The sequence below is a fragment of the Garra rufa genome, chromosome 14 (genome assembly GCF_049309525.1).
Source record: "Garra rufa chromosome 14, GarRuf1.0, whole genome shotgun sequence".
Classification (NCBI taxonomy): Eukaryota; Metazoa; Chordata; class Actinopteri; order Cypriniformes; family Cyprinidae; genus Garra; species Garra rufa.
The window spans coordinates 5,181,400-5,202,434 of record NC_133374.1 but is presented as its reverse complement, the minus strand read 5'-3'; the positions used below and the strand labels follow the sequence as shown (position 1 = coordinate 5,202,434).

Genomic DNA, 21,035 nt, shown 5'->3' with positions numbered 1-21,035 from the left:
CAGAAGATCTCAGACATCATCATAATGAATGAGGAGAAAACATGGAACTATTGGCTTTTCAGCAGCTCATTATTCAGTAAAATATTGTAAAATATGCATGATATATTGGGCCTTATTCACAGATTTGTAAACTGAAAATTTACAAATGCTTCATAAACATCAGATTTGATAGCGAAACACATATGTTAATAAATTCCAGTCCTTAGCTCATTAACAATTAGCCTGATCCCTGCCAATTACAACTATATAAATTATGTATCTAGGAGAGCAGTGCAATATTCTGGGATTTCTTCTCGTTTGACTTCAGTATATTGCACAGATCCAAAAAAAAAAAAAAAAAAAGACTGGCCAAGACCATACCATGCATATATGTGTGTTTTTACTGTGGAAAGAGTTTTTCATTGCTATATGGTTATAAACGTCACCAGAAAATGCATAATAAAGTGAGAGATCATGTGTGCTTTGAGTGTGAGAAGAGCTTTGCTACAGCTGACAACCTGAAACAGCACCAAAGAATTCATACTGAGAAACAGAAAAACCTTAGGCTACAAGTGCTCATATTGTGACAAGACTTTCACTAATTCTGGAAAGCTGAAAGTACATGAGCGAGTTCATCCTGGAGAGAAGCCGTACCGCTGTACTCGGTGTGGAAAGAGTTTCACTCAGTCACCAACTCTTTTGATTCATATCATAAAGTATTGTTCTGTGAGCAAATTTGGTTATGCATAAAAGTTGATAGGCTTTGTATAATACATTTGCATTTGTTTAAAATCTCCACTGATGTGTTAGTCCATTATTTAGTTGTTCAGTAATAGATTTTATTTGTGATGATCCTGTAGTTTGTCTCAGTCTGTTGAAATGTACTTAATGTGCCAATTTACAGAAGATCCCAGACATTGAATTTCCAGCAGGTGGCAGCAATACAGTAAAGCGTTTTTGAGTTTTCCATACAAATACAAAAGAGCAAAAACACTACGAGCAGAAGAAAGGAGCTGAGAATCGAGTGCTCAAATCTGACACATACAATGATAAATATTGAGTTTATTAAAGAGGAGATTGAAGACATGAGTGATCCAGAACCATCCAGAATAAAACATGAAGATACTGAGGAACAAACAGGTTGGTTTCCATTCTTGATTCTTAATTTTTAACTGTTTTTGGTAGCTGTGAAATATCAATCAGTATATAAATGATAAATGATACAGAAATGCATTTAAATGATCATGAGTCGCTACAGCAGTAACAAGTGAATGACAGAAACTACAAACTACAGGATCATCAATTTATGAGATAATCATCCATTAATGTTTGTTTTGAATCTTTTACCCCTCAGGTTATAATACATGATTAGAAATACTATTAAAGGGTTAGTTCTCCCAAAATGAAAATTTTGTCAATACTTACTTACCCTGTCATTCTAAGTCTGCAAGACCTTTGTTCATCTTCGGAATACAAATTAAGATATGTTTGATGAAATCTAAGAGATTTCTGACCCTCCATAGAAAGCAATAAAACTGAAAAGTTCCCAGAAATGTAGTAAGGATATTACAGGTGGAATGACGTGAGTAATTAATGATTTTTGGGTGAACTAACCATTTAAAGACTGAAAAAATACCTGCACTCATCATGTTTTTGACCTGTAATGGCATAAATTAGCATTTTCATTTAGACTGACTGCCATTTTTGTTCAGCCCAATTATATATGACATATATTAATGTTTTGGTTTTGTCAAACTGCAATTATTTTTTCTCTGATCTAGTTGGTCAACTCAATCAACTACCTGTCAATAAAATTGTAGACTTCATGGATTTAGTTCACATCTCTTTCTGATGATAAAAATACAGTGAGGAAAAAAAATTTTTTGATCCCCTGCTGATTTTGTACGTTTGCCCACTGACAAAGAAATGATCAGTCTGTAATTTAATGGTAGGTTTATTTTAACAGTGAGAAACAGAATAACAACACACACAAAAGAAATCCAGAAAACACATTTCAAAAAAGTTATAAATTGATTTGCATTTTAATGAGTGAAAGAAGGATTTGATCCTGTTTAAATCAGCCAGATTTCTGGCTCCCAGGTGTCTTTTATACAGATAACAAGCTGAGATTATGAGCACTCTTTTAAATAAAATAATATTTTGTGATTCAGACAGTTATGTTTTGTGCAGCTATTTTGATAAAGGGAAAGAAGATACATTTCTAGTTTGAACATTGTATCTTCTTTAGACCTTCCTCTTTAAAATAAAAAGCTATGAGCTGTGAACACTGAAAACTGAGATTTATTACCTGGAAATAAACCAAATATGACCCTGGACCACAAAACCAGTCATAAGGTTTAATTTTACAAAACTGAGATGTATACATCATATGACAACTCAACAAATAAGCTTTCTGTTGATGTATGGTTTGTTGGGATAGGACAATATTTGGCCGAGATACATCTATTTGAAAATCTGGAATCTAAGGGTGCAAAAAAATCAAATACTGAGAAAATCGCCTTTAAAGTTGTCCAAATTAAGTTCTTAACAATGCATTTTACTAATCAAAAATTACATTTTGATATATTTACAGTAGGAATTTTACAAAAAATCTTCATGGAACATGATCTTTACTTAATTTCCTAATGATTTTTGGCATAAAAAAAAAATCAAAAATTTTGAACCATGCAATGTATTTTTGGCTATTGCTACAAATATACCCCAGCGACTTAAGACTGGTTTTGTGTCCAAGGTCACATATATGGCCTCAAAAATAAGGATATTGAAAGAGAAATTTAAATAAGAACCATTACTAAGATTCCGGAATTTATTGAGATATAATTAATACAACAACAAAAAATAATAATAATAATAAAAAATAAAAAAAAATCCCCATTTTTGAACTGTCACAATGCAATAAGTACTGGTAAAGACAACCATTTATGCTAACAAAGATACCAATCCCTGTGTAGAAATAATATAATCTGCCATTTTATTTTAAGCTAAAGTTATTTTTCACCCTGTAATTTGGCTCCAAATTCCTGATGAAAAGGTCATTTTGACTCATTTCTACAAAATAATGGATTTCTCGATAAATGTTTGTATTTCTTCTGAAAAATCTAAACAAAACCAAAAAAATTAAGTTTAAGTTTGACACAAAAGAACCCTACACTATGGTCAAGGTGTTTGATCATATCCACATTTTAATTTTATTAACAAGAAATTTCAGAACTAACCTTTTGCCCATCAAAGATCAGATCCTTGATACTTACAGATACATATGTGACCTCTTTTGGTTTCTGCTTTAATGATTTTAACATCATTATTTGTTTATTTCAGACTGGATAGAAGTAAAACAGCCAAGATATGAGATGGGTGAAGTGGAGGAGGAACATTGTAAAATCAAAACCTCAAGAAAAAAAGCGAAACAGCTGCTCACCTGCACACAGTGTGGAAAGTGTTTCTCACACAAAGGAAACTTTATTAAGCACATGAGAATCCACACTGGAGAGAAACCGTACACATGCCCTCAGTGTGAAAAGAGTTTTGCTGGTGTAACAGGTCTCAGTTATCATCTGCACGTTCACTCTGGAGAAAAGCCGTTTAGCTGTGATCAGTGTGGTAAAAAAATTATATATTCATCACAACTAAAATCACATCTGAAAGTTCACTCAGATGAGAAGCCTCATTTGTGTTCGTTCTGTGGAAAGAGTTTTTCAAGACTGACTTACTGTAAACAGCACCAAAAAACACATGATGAAGTGAGAGATCATGTGTGTTGTGAGTGTGGGAAGAGCTTTACTGCAGCTAGCGATCTGAAACGGCACCAAAGGATTCACACTGGAGAAAAACCTTACAAGTGCTTGACAAGAGTTTCACTGAGTCTGGAAACCTGAAAAGGCATGAGCGAGTTCATACTGGAGAGAAGCCGTACCGCTGTACTCAGTGTGGGAAGAATTACACTAAATCAAGAGCTCTAGTGACTCATATTAAAAAGCATTGTTCGGTATCAGAGTGAGCAAAGGTTTTTACAGATTGAATATTTCAAGTAGCCTAAATATTGTGAGATTCAGATTAGGTAAAATGATATCAGCATAAGATAAATGCAACATTATGCAATATAAAAGTTGCATAAGCTCTGTGTAATGATGCAATGATGCAAATAAAAACATTTAATTATGTAGGATTTTTTATTGATGTTATAAAATCATCAAATATGAAAACCCTACACGGTTGTTACTAAATATGTTTATCCAAAGTTGTCTATCAATTCATCCAGGTACTTTTTTTGGCATGACAAATCTTTGCACATTTGTAGTTCTGCAAAAGTGCAAAACAGCGTAAACCTTGTGAACACAGTCTTAAATAAGTTATAAGTAAATAAGTCCTAAATTACCATAAAGAGTTGGGAGAAACCTGGAAGTGAAACATGATGAAGTCTGTCACTGATAGAAATTAAAGAGAAATCACTGCACCGCTGATTAAATTTCGTATTTGAATAAGATTAATTTGTATTCATTAATTTAATTCATTTGATTAATTAGTCAATTTTTTAGTCGGTTGACAGTACTAATGTTAATTTTTTATAGATGTTATTGTTAATAATATTAGTTCATTTTACAGCTGAATATGCTTTTTCATTTGGAGTATCCTCACCCACTTGGCCCCCTTTCAAATTTTCTATTTAATAATCTGGCCCTCAAAATGTTGAATAGCCTTGCCCAATATGTTTCAGTTGGTTTGATAAAAAAGAAACAAGATGTATTTCCAGTTTCAAGAATATTTGTTCTTCAGACATTCCTTTATCACTTGGATTGAACTATATAGGGCTTTAAAATCAGGATTAAAAAAACAGAATCTAAAATTCAGTGTGGAGAGAGTTTCACTTGGTCAACAGCTCTAATGATTCATATTAAAAAGCATTGCTCTTAGTATAGGTGAGAAAATACTTTCTACAGGTTCAGTGTTTCAAGTAAACATTGTAAGAATCAGATACTGTAAAATGAGATTAGCTCAAATGATTAGTTCTGATGTGAAATGCCTAAAGATTTGTGGAGATTATTTTTTTTATCTTTAGTCACTTTACTTTTACATTAATGTGTTTTATTGTTTGATTGATTGCCTCACGGCGATTGCTCATTAAGACACTGACCAAAAAACTCAAATTAATATAGTAAAATTATTTTAAATTCAACTTGCAACTTAAAAGCTGGATAGGCTCTGTGTAATGATGCAAATAAAATTCCCATTTCACTGACATCTTGATTAAGTGTGGGTTTTTATTGATGTGTTCATCCATTATAGTTGTTCAGTAACAGATTTTATTTGTGTTGATCCTGTAGTTTGTCTCAGTCTGTTGACACACAATGAAATGTGCTTAATGTGCCAATTTACAGAAGATCTCCGACATTATCAGAATGAATGACGTGAAAACAGGGAACTATTGGCTTTTCAGCAGCTCATTTGATGACAGTCTTGCTGTCAGGAGAGATTTTCAGTGTAAATAAACTGAAAATAATGTGAAATACATACAGTATAAGATCATTATGTCTATGGAACATATTCATAAAACATGAAAACCCTGCATATGTGTTTGTTACTAGGAATTTCCAGCAGGTGGCAACAATAGACTAAAGCATTTTCGAGTTTGCCAAATACAAAAGAGCAAAAACACGACGAGCAGAAAGAAGCTGAGAGTCGAATGCTGCAATTTGACACATACTATGGTAAATATTGAGTTTATTAAAGAAGAGATTGACGATATGCATGATCCAGAATAAAACATGAAGATACTAAGGAACAAATAGGTTCGGTTCCGTTCTCGACTCTTCATTTTTGTTTGTTTTGGTTGCTGTGAAATATCGATCAGTGTATGGATGATAAATAATACAGAAATGCATTTATGATCATGAGCCGCTACAGCAGTAACAAGTGAATGACAGAAATAAGCTTTGGCACATCAAATATCTGATACCTGATCTATGTTTTCTGCTATTAAATCATGATTCACGTTCAGTTTTTATATTTTTCCACCTTAAATGTATCCAAAGTTGTAAAAATGAGCAAAGTCTAACAGTTATTGCCACGACAAATATTTGTACATTCGTATTGTCAGAATAATTGCAGTGTTTCTGGATCAAATTAGAAGGATAAAAGTGCAAAACAACGAAGAAAAACCAAGTGGTGTAACTGACAATGTGTGACACTATAATAGCACAAGTTAGCATTTTCATTCAGTCTGTCTGCTGTTTTTATTCAAACCAGTTATATATAACATAATTGAAATGCAAGGTTTCTAATTTTATAAAATGTTTTGGTTAGGTTTTTCAGAATGTTGTTTTTTTCCTGAACAGTTAACTACAAGCCCTGGATCACCACTGGTTTCCTTGGTCAACTTAATGTTAGACTTCATGGATTCAGTTTACGGCTCTTTCTAATAAAAGAAATACTAAAATGAAGAAGATAGACAAAATATTAAATGTCATAGATTAATATATACTGAGTAATCCAATATTTTTAGATGAGATTAATTACAGGGTGAAAAAAGTGACTTTAAAGATGGGCAGCATCATTATTTATTTTTTTTTTTTTACCCAGAGATTGGTAGGTCTAATAAAATAAATTCAGTTTAACAATGCTTGTTGCATTGAATGCCAATCATGGTGATGCTTGAAATATGGAGAAAAGCCCTTTTTGTATTTGTTCTTGAAGTTTGCATGCCTGTAACTCAAGAAGTATTTAAGGATGTTTTAGTATACTTTTATAAACGGTTTTCTTGATTTTTAAGATCCTTTGTGGTTCATTTGGTTTGATAGAAAAAAAACTATGCATTTCCAGTTTTAAGATTATTTGTGACCCTGGACCACAAAACCAGTCATAAGGTTAAATTTGACAAAACTGAGATTTATACATCATATGAAAGCTCAATAAATAAGCTTTCTATTGAGGTATGGTTTGTTAGGATAGGACAATATTTGACTGAGATACATCTATTTGAAATCAGAAATCTGAGGATGCAAAAAATCAAAAAGACTGAGAAAATCACCTTTAAAGTTGTCCAAATTAGGTTCTTAACAATGCATATTACAAATCAAAAATTACATTTTGATATGTTTACAGTAGGAATTTTACAAAAAAATCTTCATTGAACATGATCTTTACTTAATTTCTTAATGATTTTTGGCATAAAAGAAAAATCTAAAATTTTGACCCATGCAATGTATTTTTGGCTATTGCTACAAATATACCCCAGCGATTTAAGACTGGTTTTGTGGTCCAGGGTCACATTTGTTCTTCATACATTCCTCTTTTTAAAAAGCTGAGCTATGAAATTTGTTTTTTTTTTTAAACATATAATCGGACCACGTATGTCCTTTGCTCAAAACCATTAACGAGAGCCATTAACCAACTAAAAGGTTATTGAGTCATCTTTAATACTTGTTAAGATGCAGTATTGCAAACTTAGGGGGAAAAAACATAAAAAGTACTTCCATTCTTGAACTCTCACAACTCTCAATGGGATGGGTTTGTGCTTTAACTAAGTTAAAAAGGTGAGGAATATTCACATCATCCTGCATTACAGGTACACACTCCAGGTGCAGCAGCTGAAATCTGTGACATACTACATTAAAGATGGACTTCATTGAAGTGGAGATTGAAGACATGAGTGATCCAGAACCATCCAGAATAAAACAAGAAGATACTGAGGAACAAACAGGTTGGTGCCCATTCACGATTCTTTATTGTTGACTGGTTAGAAACATTAAAAAAATAGTAGCTGTTGTTAAATAATGAGCAATAGGAATGATAAATGATCATATCCACATTTTAATCTTATTAACAAGGAACAGCAGAACTAACCTTTGGCACATCAATGATCTGATACTGGATACTTTTGATTTCTGCTATTAAATCAGGTTTACTGATTTTAACATTGTCTATTTTAGACTGGATAGAAGTAAAACAGCAAAGACATGAGGTGAATGAAGTGGAGGAGGAACATGAAATCAAAACTGTTTGGGAAAAAGCCAAACAGCCGCACTCTTGCTCACAGTGTGGAAAGAGTTTCAGAGAAAAAGGACACCTTAAAAGACACATGAAAATCCACACTGGAGAGAAACCGTACACATGCCTTGAGTGTGGAAAGAGTTTCACTGATGCAGGAAATCTCCGTAAACATCTGCTCTTTCACTCTGGAGAAAAGCCATTTAGCTGTGATCATTGTGATAAAAAGTTTATTTCATCATCAAGTCTCAAACAACACCAGAGAGTTCATTCAGATGAGAAGCCTCATGTGTGTTCTTACTGTGGAAAGAGGTTTTCGTGGCTGGCCAATTATAAACAGCACCAGAAAATACATAATGCAGTGAAAGAGTACATATGCTGTGAATGTGGGAAGAGCTTTACTAGAGGTGACTATCTGAAACAGCACCAAAGAATTCACACTGGAGAAAAACCTTACAAGTGCTCATATTGTGACAAGAGTTTCATTCTGTCTGGAAACCTGAAGTCACACGAGCTAGTTCATACTGGAGAGAAGCCGTACCACTGTACTCAATGTGGGAAGAGTTTTGCTGGTCCATCAGGTCTCAGTTATCATCTGCACATTCACTCTGGAGAAAAGCCATTTAGCTGTGATCAGTGTGGTAAAAAGTTTATTTCATCAACACGTCTGAACAGTCACCTGAAAGTTCATTCAGATGAAAAGCCTCATGTGTGTTCTTTCTGTGGAAAGGGTTTTTCAAACCAGGACAGTTGTAAAAAGCATCAGGAAACACATAATGACGTGAGAGATCATGTGTGTTGTGAGTGTGGGAAGAGCTTCACTACAGCTGCGTATCTGAAACAGCATCAAAGAATTCACACTGGAGAAAGACCTTACAAGTGCTCATATTGTGAGAAGCGTTTCATTCAGTCTGGAAACCTGAAAAAGCACGAGCGAGCTCACACTGGAGAGAAGCCGTATCACTGTACTCAGTGTGGAAAGAGTTTCACTCAGTCATCAGCTCTAGTGACTCATATTAAAAAGCATTGTTCTGTGTCAGAGACAGCAAATGTTTCCTACGAATTCAACAACTCAAGTACATATTATGCGATAAAGATAGAGTAAATGTGATATTAGAGCAAATGATAGTTTTGCTGTGAAATGTCACAAGATTTGTGGAGATGTTTTTTTATGTCTGTGTTGTTGGAGAAATTATTTCTACAATATTTATGTATGAATGCAATATTATTATAAATATGCAACATAAAGGTTATGTAGGCTTTGTGTAATGGTGCAAATAAAATTTCCATTTCACTGACATCTCTGAATATGTGTGATTTTTATTGATGTGTTAGTCCATTAGAGTATTTAAGTGATGTTCAGTAATAGGTTGTATTTGTTGTCACGCAATGAAATGTATGAGGAAAAAACGGGAACATTTTTAGCAGCTTATTTTAAAATAGTCTTATTGTCAGGAGAGATGACAGTGCAGATTAATAATGTAAAATATCTACAGTATAAAATCATTATGCATATGGAAAATTCTCATAAAACAGGATAACCCTATGAACCCTATTTCAGCAGGTGTTAAGTAATACACTTAGGCATTGTTGAGTTTGCTATTCAAAAGAGCACATTTTAAGAAGTGTAATATTTTCAAAGGATTAAGTTTTTCCAGAGAGATGTTCCAAGTTAACAGAGTTTAACTTTATCTATCCTTTCATGGCTGAACACTTCACCAATAAAGGTTAGGAATATATAAATAATTAGTAGGAGAATTAAATAATTAAAGATAATATCCTGAAAGTTATTATCAAAGCATATCAACTTTTGACGTTCAATTTCAGAACAAAAAATTACAGATAATGTACTCACCCCCTTGTCATCCAAGATATTCATGTCTTTTTTCCTTCAGGCGCAAGGAAATTATGTTTTTGAGGAAAACATTTCAAGATGTTTCTCCACATAATGAACTTATATTGTGCCCCTAATTTTAATTTACATATGCAGGCTATTAAATGCGGCTTTAAATGATCCCAGCTGAGGAAGAAAGGTCTTATCTAGCTAAACGATTGGTTATTTTCATTAAAAAATATATACAATTTAACTAGGTTTTAACTTTAAATACTTGTCTTGTCTTGCTCTACCTGAACTGTTTTTTTCTGGTTCAAGGCAGTTAGGGTAGGTCGAAAAACTCCCATCGTATTTTCTCCCTTAACTTCAAAAATTATTTCAAAATCATCCCACATTGATACAGAAGTACTGACCCAGTCTTTGCAAAGTGAACATGCAAAGAAGATCAAACACCCTTTACAAAAAAGGTAAAACAGCGATGTAGGGCAAATTTAAAGTTTAGGGAGAACGTGAGATGGGAGTTTTTCGACATACCCTAACTGTCCTGAACCGGGAGAAACAGAGCAAGACAAGACGAGCGTTTGACATTAAAAAGTATGTAAATTTTATTTTTTAAATGAAAATAAGCGATCGTTTCGCTAGATAAGCCCCTTCTTTCTCAGCTGGGATTGTTTACAACCGCATTCGTGATCGTTTGAAGCCGTATTTAAACGGCATTTTGGAAGTTCAAACTCGGGGCACCATTGTAATCCACTATATGAAGAAAAATCCTGAAATGTCTTGTTCAAAAAAACGTACGACTTCTTTACGACTGAAGAATATGAATTTTAAAACGCATTTTATTACTGTTAGTCACACTTTGTTAATGACTGAAGAAAAAAAGACATAAATATCGTGGATGACAAGGGGGTGAGTACATTATCTGTAATTATTTGGAAGTAAACTTCTCCTTTATGGTCAAAAAGTGCTTGAAATAGGGAGGAGGACTTTTAAGAAGTTGCTTTAGCAAATGAGAACATTTTACTGACAAAGAGCAAGAAGAAATGTGTAACACAATGGATGACAGTGACTTAAAATGCTAAATTAGATCATGCAGAGATCACTTTTTGATCTCAGTAGACTGTATATACTGACAAATTTATTTTATTTTTTATTTATTTAACCTTTATTTAACCAGAAAAGCTCTCTGAGATTAAAAATCTCTTTTACAGGAGTGTTCTGGCCAAAATGTGCAGCAGTACAATCAATAACATCACGGATAAACATCACACAAACAGACTAAAAACACTTATTAGACCACCACTCAATGTAATTTGTACCACAACTGCCCTAAAACGGTATTGATAAGAACCAATATCATTTATTTGTTTCTGTTTCTGTAATGATGAATCCCTCAATGTGCATAATCTCTTCAGTCACAGTGTTTCTAATGTTAAAATATAATTATTGTTGGGGTTTAAGATAGACTGCGCAAAAGTTTAATCAAAAGCAAGTCTTTGGGAACAACTAGAAACTATTTGAAAGTCGATAACAACAGAGACTGTGGGCAAGTACATAAAAACAATGCCAGCAAAAACGAAAGCTGTTATCAAGGCCGTAGGAGGGCATACAAAATACAAATGATTTGTGAATAAAGACTATTTAAATGGTTCAGTTATTTCCCCAAAAATGACAATACAGTAAGTGACAGATTCCTAATATGTATATTTGTTTTCTCGCTTTATTATGATGACAAGTGGTCTAATAAATGTGTTAAGCACTGTGTGTTATAAAGTAATTGTACTGTATGCATGCAATTAAAAAAAGAATAGTGCTAAACTGTGTTAAAAACAAAACATTGCAAGTGACAATTAGTGGAACAATTAGTCTGACAGAGACAGAGGCGTCATGTATAATTGAGCTGCTGAAAAGCCAATAGTTTCCTGTTTTCACCTCATTCATTATGGTGATGTCTGAGATTTTCGGACAGTTCAGCAATGGTAAAAAGCACTTTTTAATTTTTTCCCTTTATATTCTTAGTCATTTTTTACTCTGCAGTTTGGTTTCAAACCTCAGGTGAATTACTCCAGTAATTTTATGAAATTTAGTTGATTTGACACAAAGTAACCCTATACTAAGGTTACAGGTTTGTACTGGATTTGTTTCAGTGTTGTGTAGGCGGTCACTGAGATTGACACGACCAATGAAATCTTCAGAATCTGCGGTGGGCGGGGTTTGTGCCTTAACTGGGTTAAAAAGGTGAGGAATATTCACATCATCCTACATTCCAGGTACAAACTCCAGCTGCAGCAGCTGAAATCTACTGGTAAAGATGGAGTTTATTAAAGAGGAGTTTGATGACATGAGTGATCCAGAACCATCCAGAATAAAACATGAAGATACTGAGGAACAAACAGGTTGGTTTCCATTCTTGATTTTTCTTTTACGGTTGACTGCTGAGAAACATTAAAGATGCAGTCAAAAATATTTAGTGGCTGTGAAATCATGAGCAATAGAAAATTATAAATGATACTGAAAGTGCATCTAATTATAACTACATGCATATTTTGATTGTATTAACAAAGAAAGTACAAAAAATAACAAAACAAATTATCAAGGATCTGATGCTTAATGCAGAAAAATATATCACCTCTTTTAGGTTCTGCTACTAGATCAATTTAACTTTAACCCTGGTTTTGAATTTGTTTATTTCAGCCTGGATGGCAGTAAAACGGCAAAGATATGAGGTGAATGAAGTGAAGGAGGAGAAACATGAAATCAAAACGTTAAGAAAAAAAGCCAAACAGCTGCTCGACTGCTCACAGTGTGGAAAGAGTTTTAAAGGAGCTGGATATCTGAAACGGCACCAAAGAATTCACACTGGAGAAAAACCTTACAAGTGCTCATATTGTGACAAGAGTTTTGCTCAGTCTGAACACCTGAAAGCACATGAGCGAGTTCACACTGGAGAGAAGCCTTATCCCTGTACTCAGTGTGGAAAGAGTTTCATAGATGCATCAGTTCTCAAAAATCATCTGCTCATTCACTCTGGAGAAAAGCCATTTAGCTGTGATCATTGTGATAAAAAGTTCATTTCATCATCAAGTCTAAATAAACACCTGAAAGTTCATTCAGGTGAGAAGCCTCATGTGTGTTCTTTCTGTGGAAAGAGCTTTTCACAACTGACACAGTGTAAACAGCACCAGAAAACACATCATGAAGTGAGAGATCATGTGTGTTGTGAGTGTGGGAAGAGCTTTACTACAGCTGACTATCTGAAACAGCACCAAAGAATTCACACTGGAGAAAAACCTTACAAGTGCTCATATTGTGACAAGAGTTTCACTTGGTCAGCCACCCTGAAATCACATGAGCAAGGTCATACTGGAGAGAAGCCGCACCACTGTACTCAGTGTGGAAAGAGTTTCAAAGATGCATCAGGTCTCAGTTATCATCTGCTCGTTCACTCTGGAGAAAAGCCATTTAGCTGTGATCAGTGTGGTAAAAAATTTGTTTCATCATCAAATCTAAAAATCCACTTGATAGTTCATTTAGATGAGAAGCCTCATGTGTGTTCTTACTGTGGAAAGACTTTTAAAAGCCTGGACAGGTGTAAAGAGCACCAGAAAATACACAATGAAGTGAAAGATCATGTGTGTTGTGAGTGTGGGAAGAGCTTTACTAGAGCTGTCTATCTGAAACAGCACCAAAAGATTCACACTGGAGAAAAACCTTTCAAGTGCTCATATTGTGACAAGAGTTTCATTCAGTTTGGAAACCTGAAAATACATGAGCGAGTTCATACTGGAGAGAAGCCGCACCACTGTACTCAATGTGGAAAGAGTTTCACTCAGTCATCAAATCTAGTGATTCATATTAAAAAGTACTGTCCTGTGTCAGAGTGAGCAAATGTTGTCTACAGATTTAATATTGTGAGATTCAGCTACTGTAAAATGAGATAAGCTCAAATTGTTAGATTTGCTGTGAAATGCCTCAAGATTTGTGGAGATGTTTTTTTCTGTTTTGTTGGCAAACAGCAAATAATTTAGTAACTTTAATATTACACTGATGATTTTTATTGATTGTCTCGCGATGATCGCTCATTAAGACATTGTTAAAAAAACACCCAAATTAAAATGGGAAAATATGTAACTAGATATTTATTTTAAATGCAAAATTATTACATTTGCAACATAGGCTCTGTGTAATAATGCAAATAAAATTCCTATTTCACTGACATCTCTGATTAAGTGTGTTTTTATTGATGTGTTCATCCATTATAGAATGTAGATGTTCAGTAATAGATTGTATTTGTTGTCACACAATGCAAAAAACGGGGAAAATTTTAGCAGCTTATTTTAAAATAGTCTTATTGTCAGGAGAGATGACAGTGCAGATTAATAATGTAAAATATCTACAGTATAAAATCAATATGTATATGGACGAATCCTCACAAAATAGGAAAACCCTATGTGTGTGCGTGTGGAAGCAGGAATTTTCAGCAGGTGTAAGTAATATATTAAAGCGTATTCAAGTTTGCCATTCAAAAGAGCACTTTTTAAGAAGCGAATGTAAGAAAAATGTCTTTTTCCTTTGTTCACTAAGAAATTAGTTTTTTTAGGAAAACATATCAAGATTTTTCTCCACATAATGAACTTATATTGTGCCCCTAATTTTAATTTACATATGCAGGCTATTAAATGCGGCTTCAAACGATCCCAGCTGAGGAAGAAAGGTCTTATCTAGCTAAACAATCGGTTATTTTCATAAAAAAAAAAAATTTAAATACGTTTTAACTTCATATTCTCGTCTTGCCTTGCTCTACCTGAACTGTTTTTTTTCTGGTTCTAGACAGTTAGGACATGTCGAAAAACTCCCACTATATTTTATCCCTCAAAATAAACGTCAAAAATCATTTCAAAATCATCCTACATCTGACCCAGTATTTGCAAAGTGAGCATGCAAAGATCAAACACCCTTTACAAAAAAGGTAAAACAGAGATGTATGGCGATTTTAAAGCTGAGGGAGAACATGAGATGGGAGTTTTATACAAATGGATTATGTATTCACTGTAATCAGCTTGAATCTGTTCAGCATGAGATAGTGGAATGTCATGCATATGAAAATGAAAGGAAATTACTAAGAGATGTATGCAAAAAATATAAAGTCAAGTTTAAATTGGAAAATATACTTGAAGCAGCACTTAAAGGAACACTCCACTTTTTTGGAAATAGGCTCATTCTCCAACTTCCGAGTTAATAAGTTGAGTTTTACCGTTTTGAAATCCATTCAGCCGTACATACTCCTGTTCTGGCGATATCACTCTTAGCGCTTAGCATAGATCATTGAATCCTATTAGACCAATAGCATCACGTTTAAAAATGACCAACGAGTTTCAATATTTGTCCTATTTAAATATTGACTCTTCTGTAGTTATATCATGTACTAAGACCGGTGGAAATGCAAAGCTGCGAGTTTCTAGGCTGATAAGATTGGGAACTACACTCCCATTCCGTAATAGTCAAGGAAGTTTGCTGCCGTAATATGACCGAAGCAGGAGCAGTAATATCACGCAGCACATGTGCAAATGCTAAACTAGCTGGGAACTCATTTTTGATAATACTCCGCCTGCTTCGGCCATATTACAGCAGCAAACATCCTTGACTATTACGCCGGAATGGGAGTGTAGTTCCTAATCTTATCAGCCTAGAAACTCGCAGCTTTGCATTTCCACCGGTCTTAGTACACGATATAACTACAGAAGAGTCAAGTTTTAAATACAACAAATATGGAAACTCGTTGGTTATTTTTGAACACGATGCTATTGGTCTAATAGGACTCAACGATCTATGCTAAGCTATGCTAAAAGTGATATCGCCAGAACAGGAGAACGGCTGAATGGATTTCCAAACGGTAAAACTCAATTTATTAACTCGGGGGGAGTTGGAGAATGAGCCTATTTCCAAAAAAAAAGTGGAGTGTGCCTTTAAGAAAATATATGTACAGTTAATCACATTCCTGAAAGAGACGGGTATGTTTAAAGGAATATAAAGTTTTTTTTTATGTAGTTTGTCGAGTCAGTCCTCTTGGGTTTGTCTGCTAATCTCTTGTTCCACACTCCAGTCTAGTAGGTGGCGGTAAAGCACCCATCAGTTGGTTTGCCAACCGCCATAAACGCTTCAGAAGAAGAAGAAGAAGAAGAAGAAGAGAAAAAAACGTTCATGGAGAGCAAGCCAAGACGAGCGTTTGACATTAAAACAGAATATAAATTCTATTTTTAATCAAAATAAGCGATCGTTTCGCTAGATAAGCCCATTCTTTCTCAACTGGGATCGTTAAAAACCGCATTCGTGATCGTTTGAAGCCGTATTTAAACTGCATTTTGGAAATTCAAACTCGAGGCACCATTGAAGTCCACTATTTGAAGAAAAATCCTAAAATGTCTTCTCAAAAAATGTATTTTCTTCACGACTTCACACTTTGTTGATGACTGAAGAAAGACAGACATATCATGGATGACAAGGGGGTGAGTAACGTTACATTATCTGTAATTTTTGGGGAGTAAACTTCTCCATTATGGTGAAAAGTTCTTGGATTTGGAAGACTTTTAAGAAGCTGCTTTAGCATAGGAGAAAATGGCCAAAAGACAAAGAGCAAGAACAAATGTGTAGCACAAGGAATGACAGTGACTTTAAATGCTAAATTAGATCATGCAGAGATCACTTTTTGACCAATTTCAGAATGTATATATTGACAAATTTATTAGACCACCACTCAATGTAAGTTTTGTGCCACAACTACCATAAACTAACAGTATTGATGATTACCAATATCATTTATTAGTTTCTGTAATGATTAATCCCACAATGTGCGCAAGCTCTTTAGTTCAGTAGTTTCTAAATATAATTAGATTCAAAGATAGATTGAGCAAAAGTTTCATCGAAAGTCTTTGGGAACAACTAGAAACTATTTGAAAGTTGATAACAACAGAGACTGGAAAAGTACATAAAAACAATGCCAGCAAGAATGAAAGCTGTTATCAAGTCCATAGGAGGCCGTACAAAATACAAATTACTTGTGAATAAAGACTATTTAAATGGTTCAGTTATTTCCCCAAAAATGACAATACAGTTGGTGACAGATTCCTAATATGTGACCCTGGACCGCAAAACCAGTCATAAGTTTAACTTTGTCGAAATTGAGAAAATAAGCTTTCCATTGATATATTGTTTGTTAAAATAGGACAATGTTTGTCTGAGATACAACTATTTGAAAACCTGGAATCTGAGGGTGCAAAAAAATCGAAATATTGAGAAAATCGCCTTAAAAGTTGTCCAAATGAAGTTCTTAGCAATGCATATTACTAATCAAAAATCAAGTTTTTATTTATTTATGGTAGAAAATTTACAAAATATCTTCATGGAACATGATCTTTACTAAAAATGCTAATGATTTTTGGCATAAAAGAAAAATCGATAATTTTGACCCATACAATGTATTTTTAGCCATTGCTACAAATATACCCGTGCTACTTAAGACTGGTTTTGTGGTCCAGGGTCTCATATGTATATTTGTTTTCTCGCTTTATTATTATGACAAGTGGTCTAATAAATTTGTTAAGCACTGTGTATTATAAAGTAATTGTACTGTATGCATGCAATTAAAATGAGAATAGTGCTTGTACTGGATTTGTTTCAGTGTTGTGAAGGCGATCACTGTGATTGAGACGACCAATGAAATCTTCAGAATCTGTGGTGGGCGGGGTTTGTGCCTTAACTGAGTTAAAAAGCCCAAGAATATTCACATCATCCTACATTCCAGGTACAAACTCCAGGTGCAGAGATGGAGATGGATTTTATTAAAGAGGAGATTGAAGACATGAGTGATCCAAAACCATCCAGAAAAAAACATGAAGATACTGAAGAACAAACAGGTTGGTGTCCATTCTTGATTTTTTTTTTACTGTTGACTGCTGAGAAACATTAGACAGGGGATATGAAATCATGAGCCATATAAAATTATAAATGATACTGAAAGTGCATCTAATTATAACTACATGCATATTTTGATTGTATTAACAAAGAAAGTACAAAAAATAACAAAACAAATGATCAAGGATCTGATGCTTAATGCAGATAAATATCACCTCTTTTGTGTTCTGCTACTTAATCAGTTTAGCTTTAACCCTGGTTTTGAATTTGTTTATTTCAGCCTGGATGGCAGTAAAACGGCAAAGATATGAGGTGAATGAAGTGAAGGAGGAGAAACATGAAATCAACACGTCAAGAAAAAAAGCCAAACAGCTGCTCGACTGCTCACAGTGTGGAAAGAGTTTTGGAAAAAAAGGAGTCCTTAATAGACACATGAGAATCCACACTGGAGAGAAACCGTACACATGCCCTCAGTGTGGAAAGAGTTTCAGAGGTTCATCAAGTTTCAGTTATCATCTGCTCGTTCACTCTGGAGAAAAGCCATTTAGCTGCGATCAGTGTGATAGAAAGTTCATTACATCATCAAATCTGAAAAAACATCAGAAAATTCATTCAGGTGAGAAGCCTTATGTGTGTTCTCGCTGTGGAAAGCGTTTTTTAAGACTGAATTACTGTAAACTGCACCAGAAAATACATGATGAAGTTAAAGATCATGTGTGTTGTGAGTGTGGGAAGAGATTTGTTACAGCTTCCCAACTGAAGGAACACCAAAGAATTCACACTGGAGAAAAACCTTACAAGTGCTCATATTGTGACAAGAGTTTCAGTGTGTCAACAGTCCTGAAGTCACATGAGCGAGTTCACACTGGAGAGAAGCCGTATCACTGTACTCAATGTGGAAAGAGTTTCAAAGATGCATCAAGTGTCAATTATCATCGGCTCATTCACTCTGGAGAAAAGCCATTTAGCTGTGATCAGTGTGGAAAAAAATTTGTTTCACCATCAAATCTAAAACTCCACTTGATAGTTCATTTAGATGAGAAACCTCATGTGTGTTCTTACTGTGGAGATAGATTTAAAAGCCTGGACAGGTGTAAACAGCACCAGAAAATACACAATGAAGTGGAAGATCATGTGTGTTGTGAGTGCGGGAAGAGCTTTGCTAGAGCTCTCTATCTGAAACAGCACCAAAGAATTCACACTGGAGAAAAGCCTTTCAAGTGCTCATATTGTGACAAGAGTTTCGTTGAGTCTGGAAACCTGAAAGTACATGAGCGAGTTCACACTGGAGAGAAGCCGTACCGCTGTACTCAGTGTGGAAAGAGTTATACTCGGTCTGCAAATCTAGTGACTCATATTAAAAGACGTTGTCCTGTGTCAGAGTGAGCAAAGACTTTTTACAGATTTAATATTTCAAGTAAATATTAGATTCAGATACAATAAAATGAGATGAGCTCAAATGATTAGTTTTGCTGTAAAATGCCTCAAGATTTGTGGAGATGTTTTTTTTTTCGGTTTTGTTGGAAAACATTAAAAGAATTTAGTCAATTTAATCTTACACTGATGATTTTTATTGTTTGATTGCCTCATAATGATCACTCATTAAGACATTGTCAAAAACACCCAAATTAATTAATTAAACCAGTCTTAAATCGCTGGGTATATTTGTAGCAATAGCCAAAAATACAGTGCATGGTTAAAAAGTTTAGATTTTTCTTTTATGCCAAAAATCATTAGGAAATTAAGTAAAGATTTTTTGTAAAATTCCTACTGTAAATATATCCAAATGTAATTTTTGATTAGTAATATGCATTGTTAAGAACTTAATTTGGACAACTTTAAAGGTGATTTTCTCAGTATTTAGATTTTTTTTGCACCCTCAGATTCCAGATTTTCAAATAGATGTATCTCAGCCAAATATTGTCCTATCATAACAAACCATACATCAAAAGAAAGCTTATTTATTGAGCTTTCATATGATGTATACATCTCAGTTTTGTAAAATTTTACCTTATGACTGGTTTTGTGGTCCAGGGTCACATATGGTAAATGTAACTAGATATTTATTTAAATGCAATATTGTTACATTTGCAACATAGGCTCTGTGTAATGATGTAAATAAAATTTCCATTTCACTGACGTCTTTGATTAAGTGTGTTTTTATTGATGTGTTCATCCATTATAATACATAGTTGTTCAGTAATAGATTTTATTTGTGTTGATCCTGTAGTTTGTCTCAGTCTGTTGACACACAATGAAATGTGCTTAATGTGCCAATTTACAGAAGATCTCAGACATCATCGTAATGAGGTTATTCATTGATAGTCTTGTTGTCAGGAGAGATTAACAAAAATATGTGCAGTATAAAATCATGTCTATGGAAAATCCTCATAAAACATGAAAACCCTACATGTGTCTGTGTTACCAGGAATTTACCAGCAGATGTCAGCAATACACTAAAGTGTTTTCCAGTTTTCCATACAAATACAAAAGAGCAAAAAGACGTCGAGCAGGAGAGAGAAGGGCAGAGCTCAGTGCTGAAATTTGACACATACTACTATAAAGATTTTTTGATTAAAGTTCATAAAAGATTAGATTGGTGACATGAGTGCTTCAGAACATCCAGATTAAAACCTGAAGATACTGAGGAACAAACAGGTTGGTTTCCATTCTCGATGCTTGTTTTAGTAGCTGTGAAATATCGATCAGTGTATGGATAATAAATGATGCAGAAATGCATTTAATGATCATGAGTCGCTACAGCAGTAACAAGTGAATGACAGAAATAACCTTTGCCACATCAAATATCTGATACCTGTTCTCTGTTGTTTTCTGCTATTAAATCAGGATTCACATTCAGTTTTCACATGTATACACCTTAAACTGATTTTATGTTAATCCAAAGTTGATCAAATGAGCAAAGTCTATCATTTCACATAGTTAAGGTACATTATTGGTAGCACAAATGTTTGTACATTTATATTATCAAAGTAATTGCGTTGATTCTACTATTCTTGTTATTGTACAAGAATAGTACAAAACAACCAAGAAACTCAGAACAGTGAAACAATAGTCAGAAAAAAATGAGCTGCTGAAAAGCCAATAGTTCCCTGTTTTCACGTCATTCATTATGATAATGTCGGAGATCTTCTGTAAATTGGCACATTAAGCACATTTCATTGTGTGTCAACAGACTGAGACAAACTACAGGATCAACAATTTATGAGATAATCACCTATTGATGTGTGTCCCTCAGGTTAAACATACTATTAATGACTACAAAAAACATACATGCACTCATGTTTTT

The 21,035-nt window shown here is 34.1% G+C and overlaps 1 protein-coding gene and 1 pseudogene across 1 annotated transcript; both read left to right on the top strand.

The window, feature by feature from the left end:
- The first annotated feature begins 990 nt into the window (after nt 1-990).
- LOC141284648 (uncharacterized) lies at nt 991-4,061 on the top strand (annotated as a pseudogene).
- Nucleotides 4,062-5,650: 1,589 nt separating this feature from the next.
- LOC141284632 (uncharacterized) lies at nt 5,651-19,867 on the top strand. Its single transcript, XM_073817625.1, has 7 exons — nt 5,651-5,786; nt 7,562-7,696; nt 7,926-8,631; nt 8,800-8,998; nt 12,664-13,406; nt 13,473-13,669; nt 18,159-19,867. The coding sequence occupies exons 2-7, from the start codon at nt 7,612-7,614 to the stop codon at nt 19,112-19,114; spliced, it is 2,886 nt and encodes a 961-aa protein (XP_073673726.1). The 5' UTR covers nt 5,651-5,786; nt 7,562-7,611; the 3' UTR covers nt 19,115-19,867.
- The last annotated feature ends 1,168 nt before the right edge of the window (nt 19,868-21,035 follow it).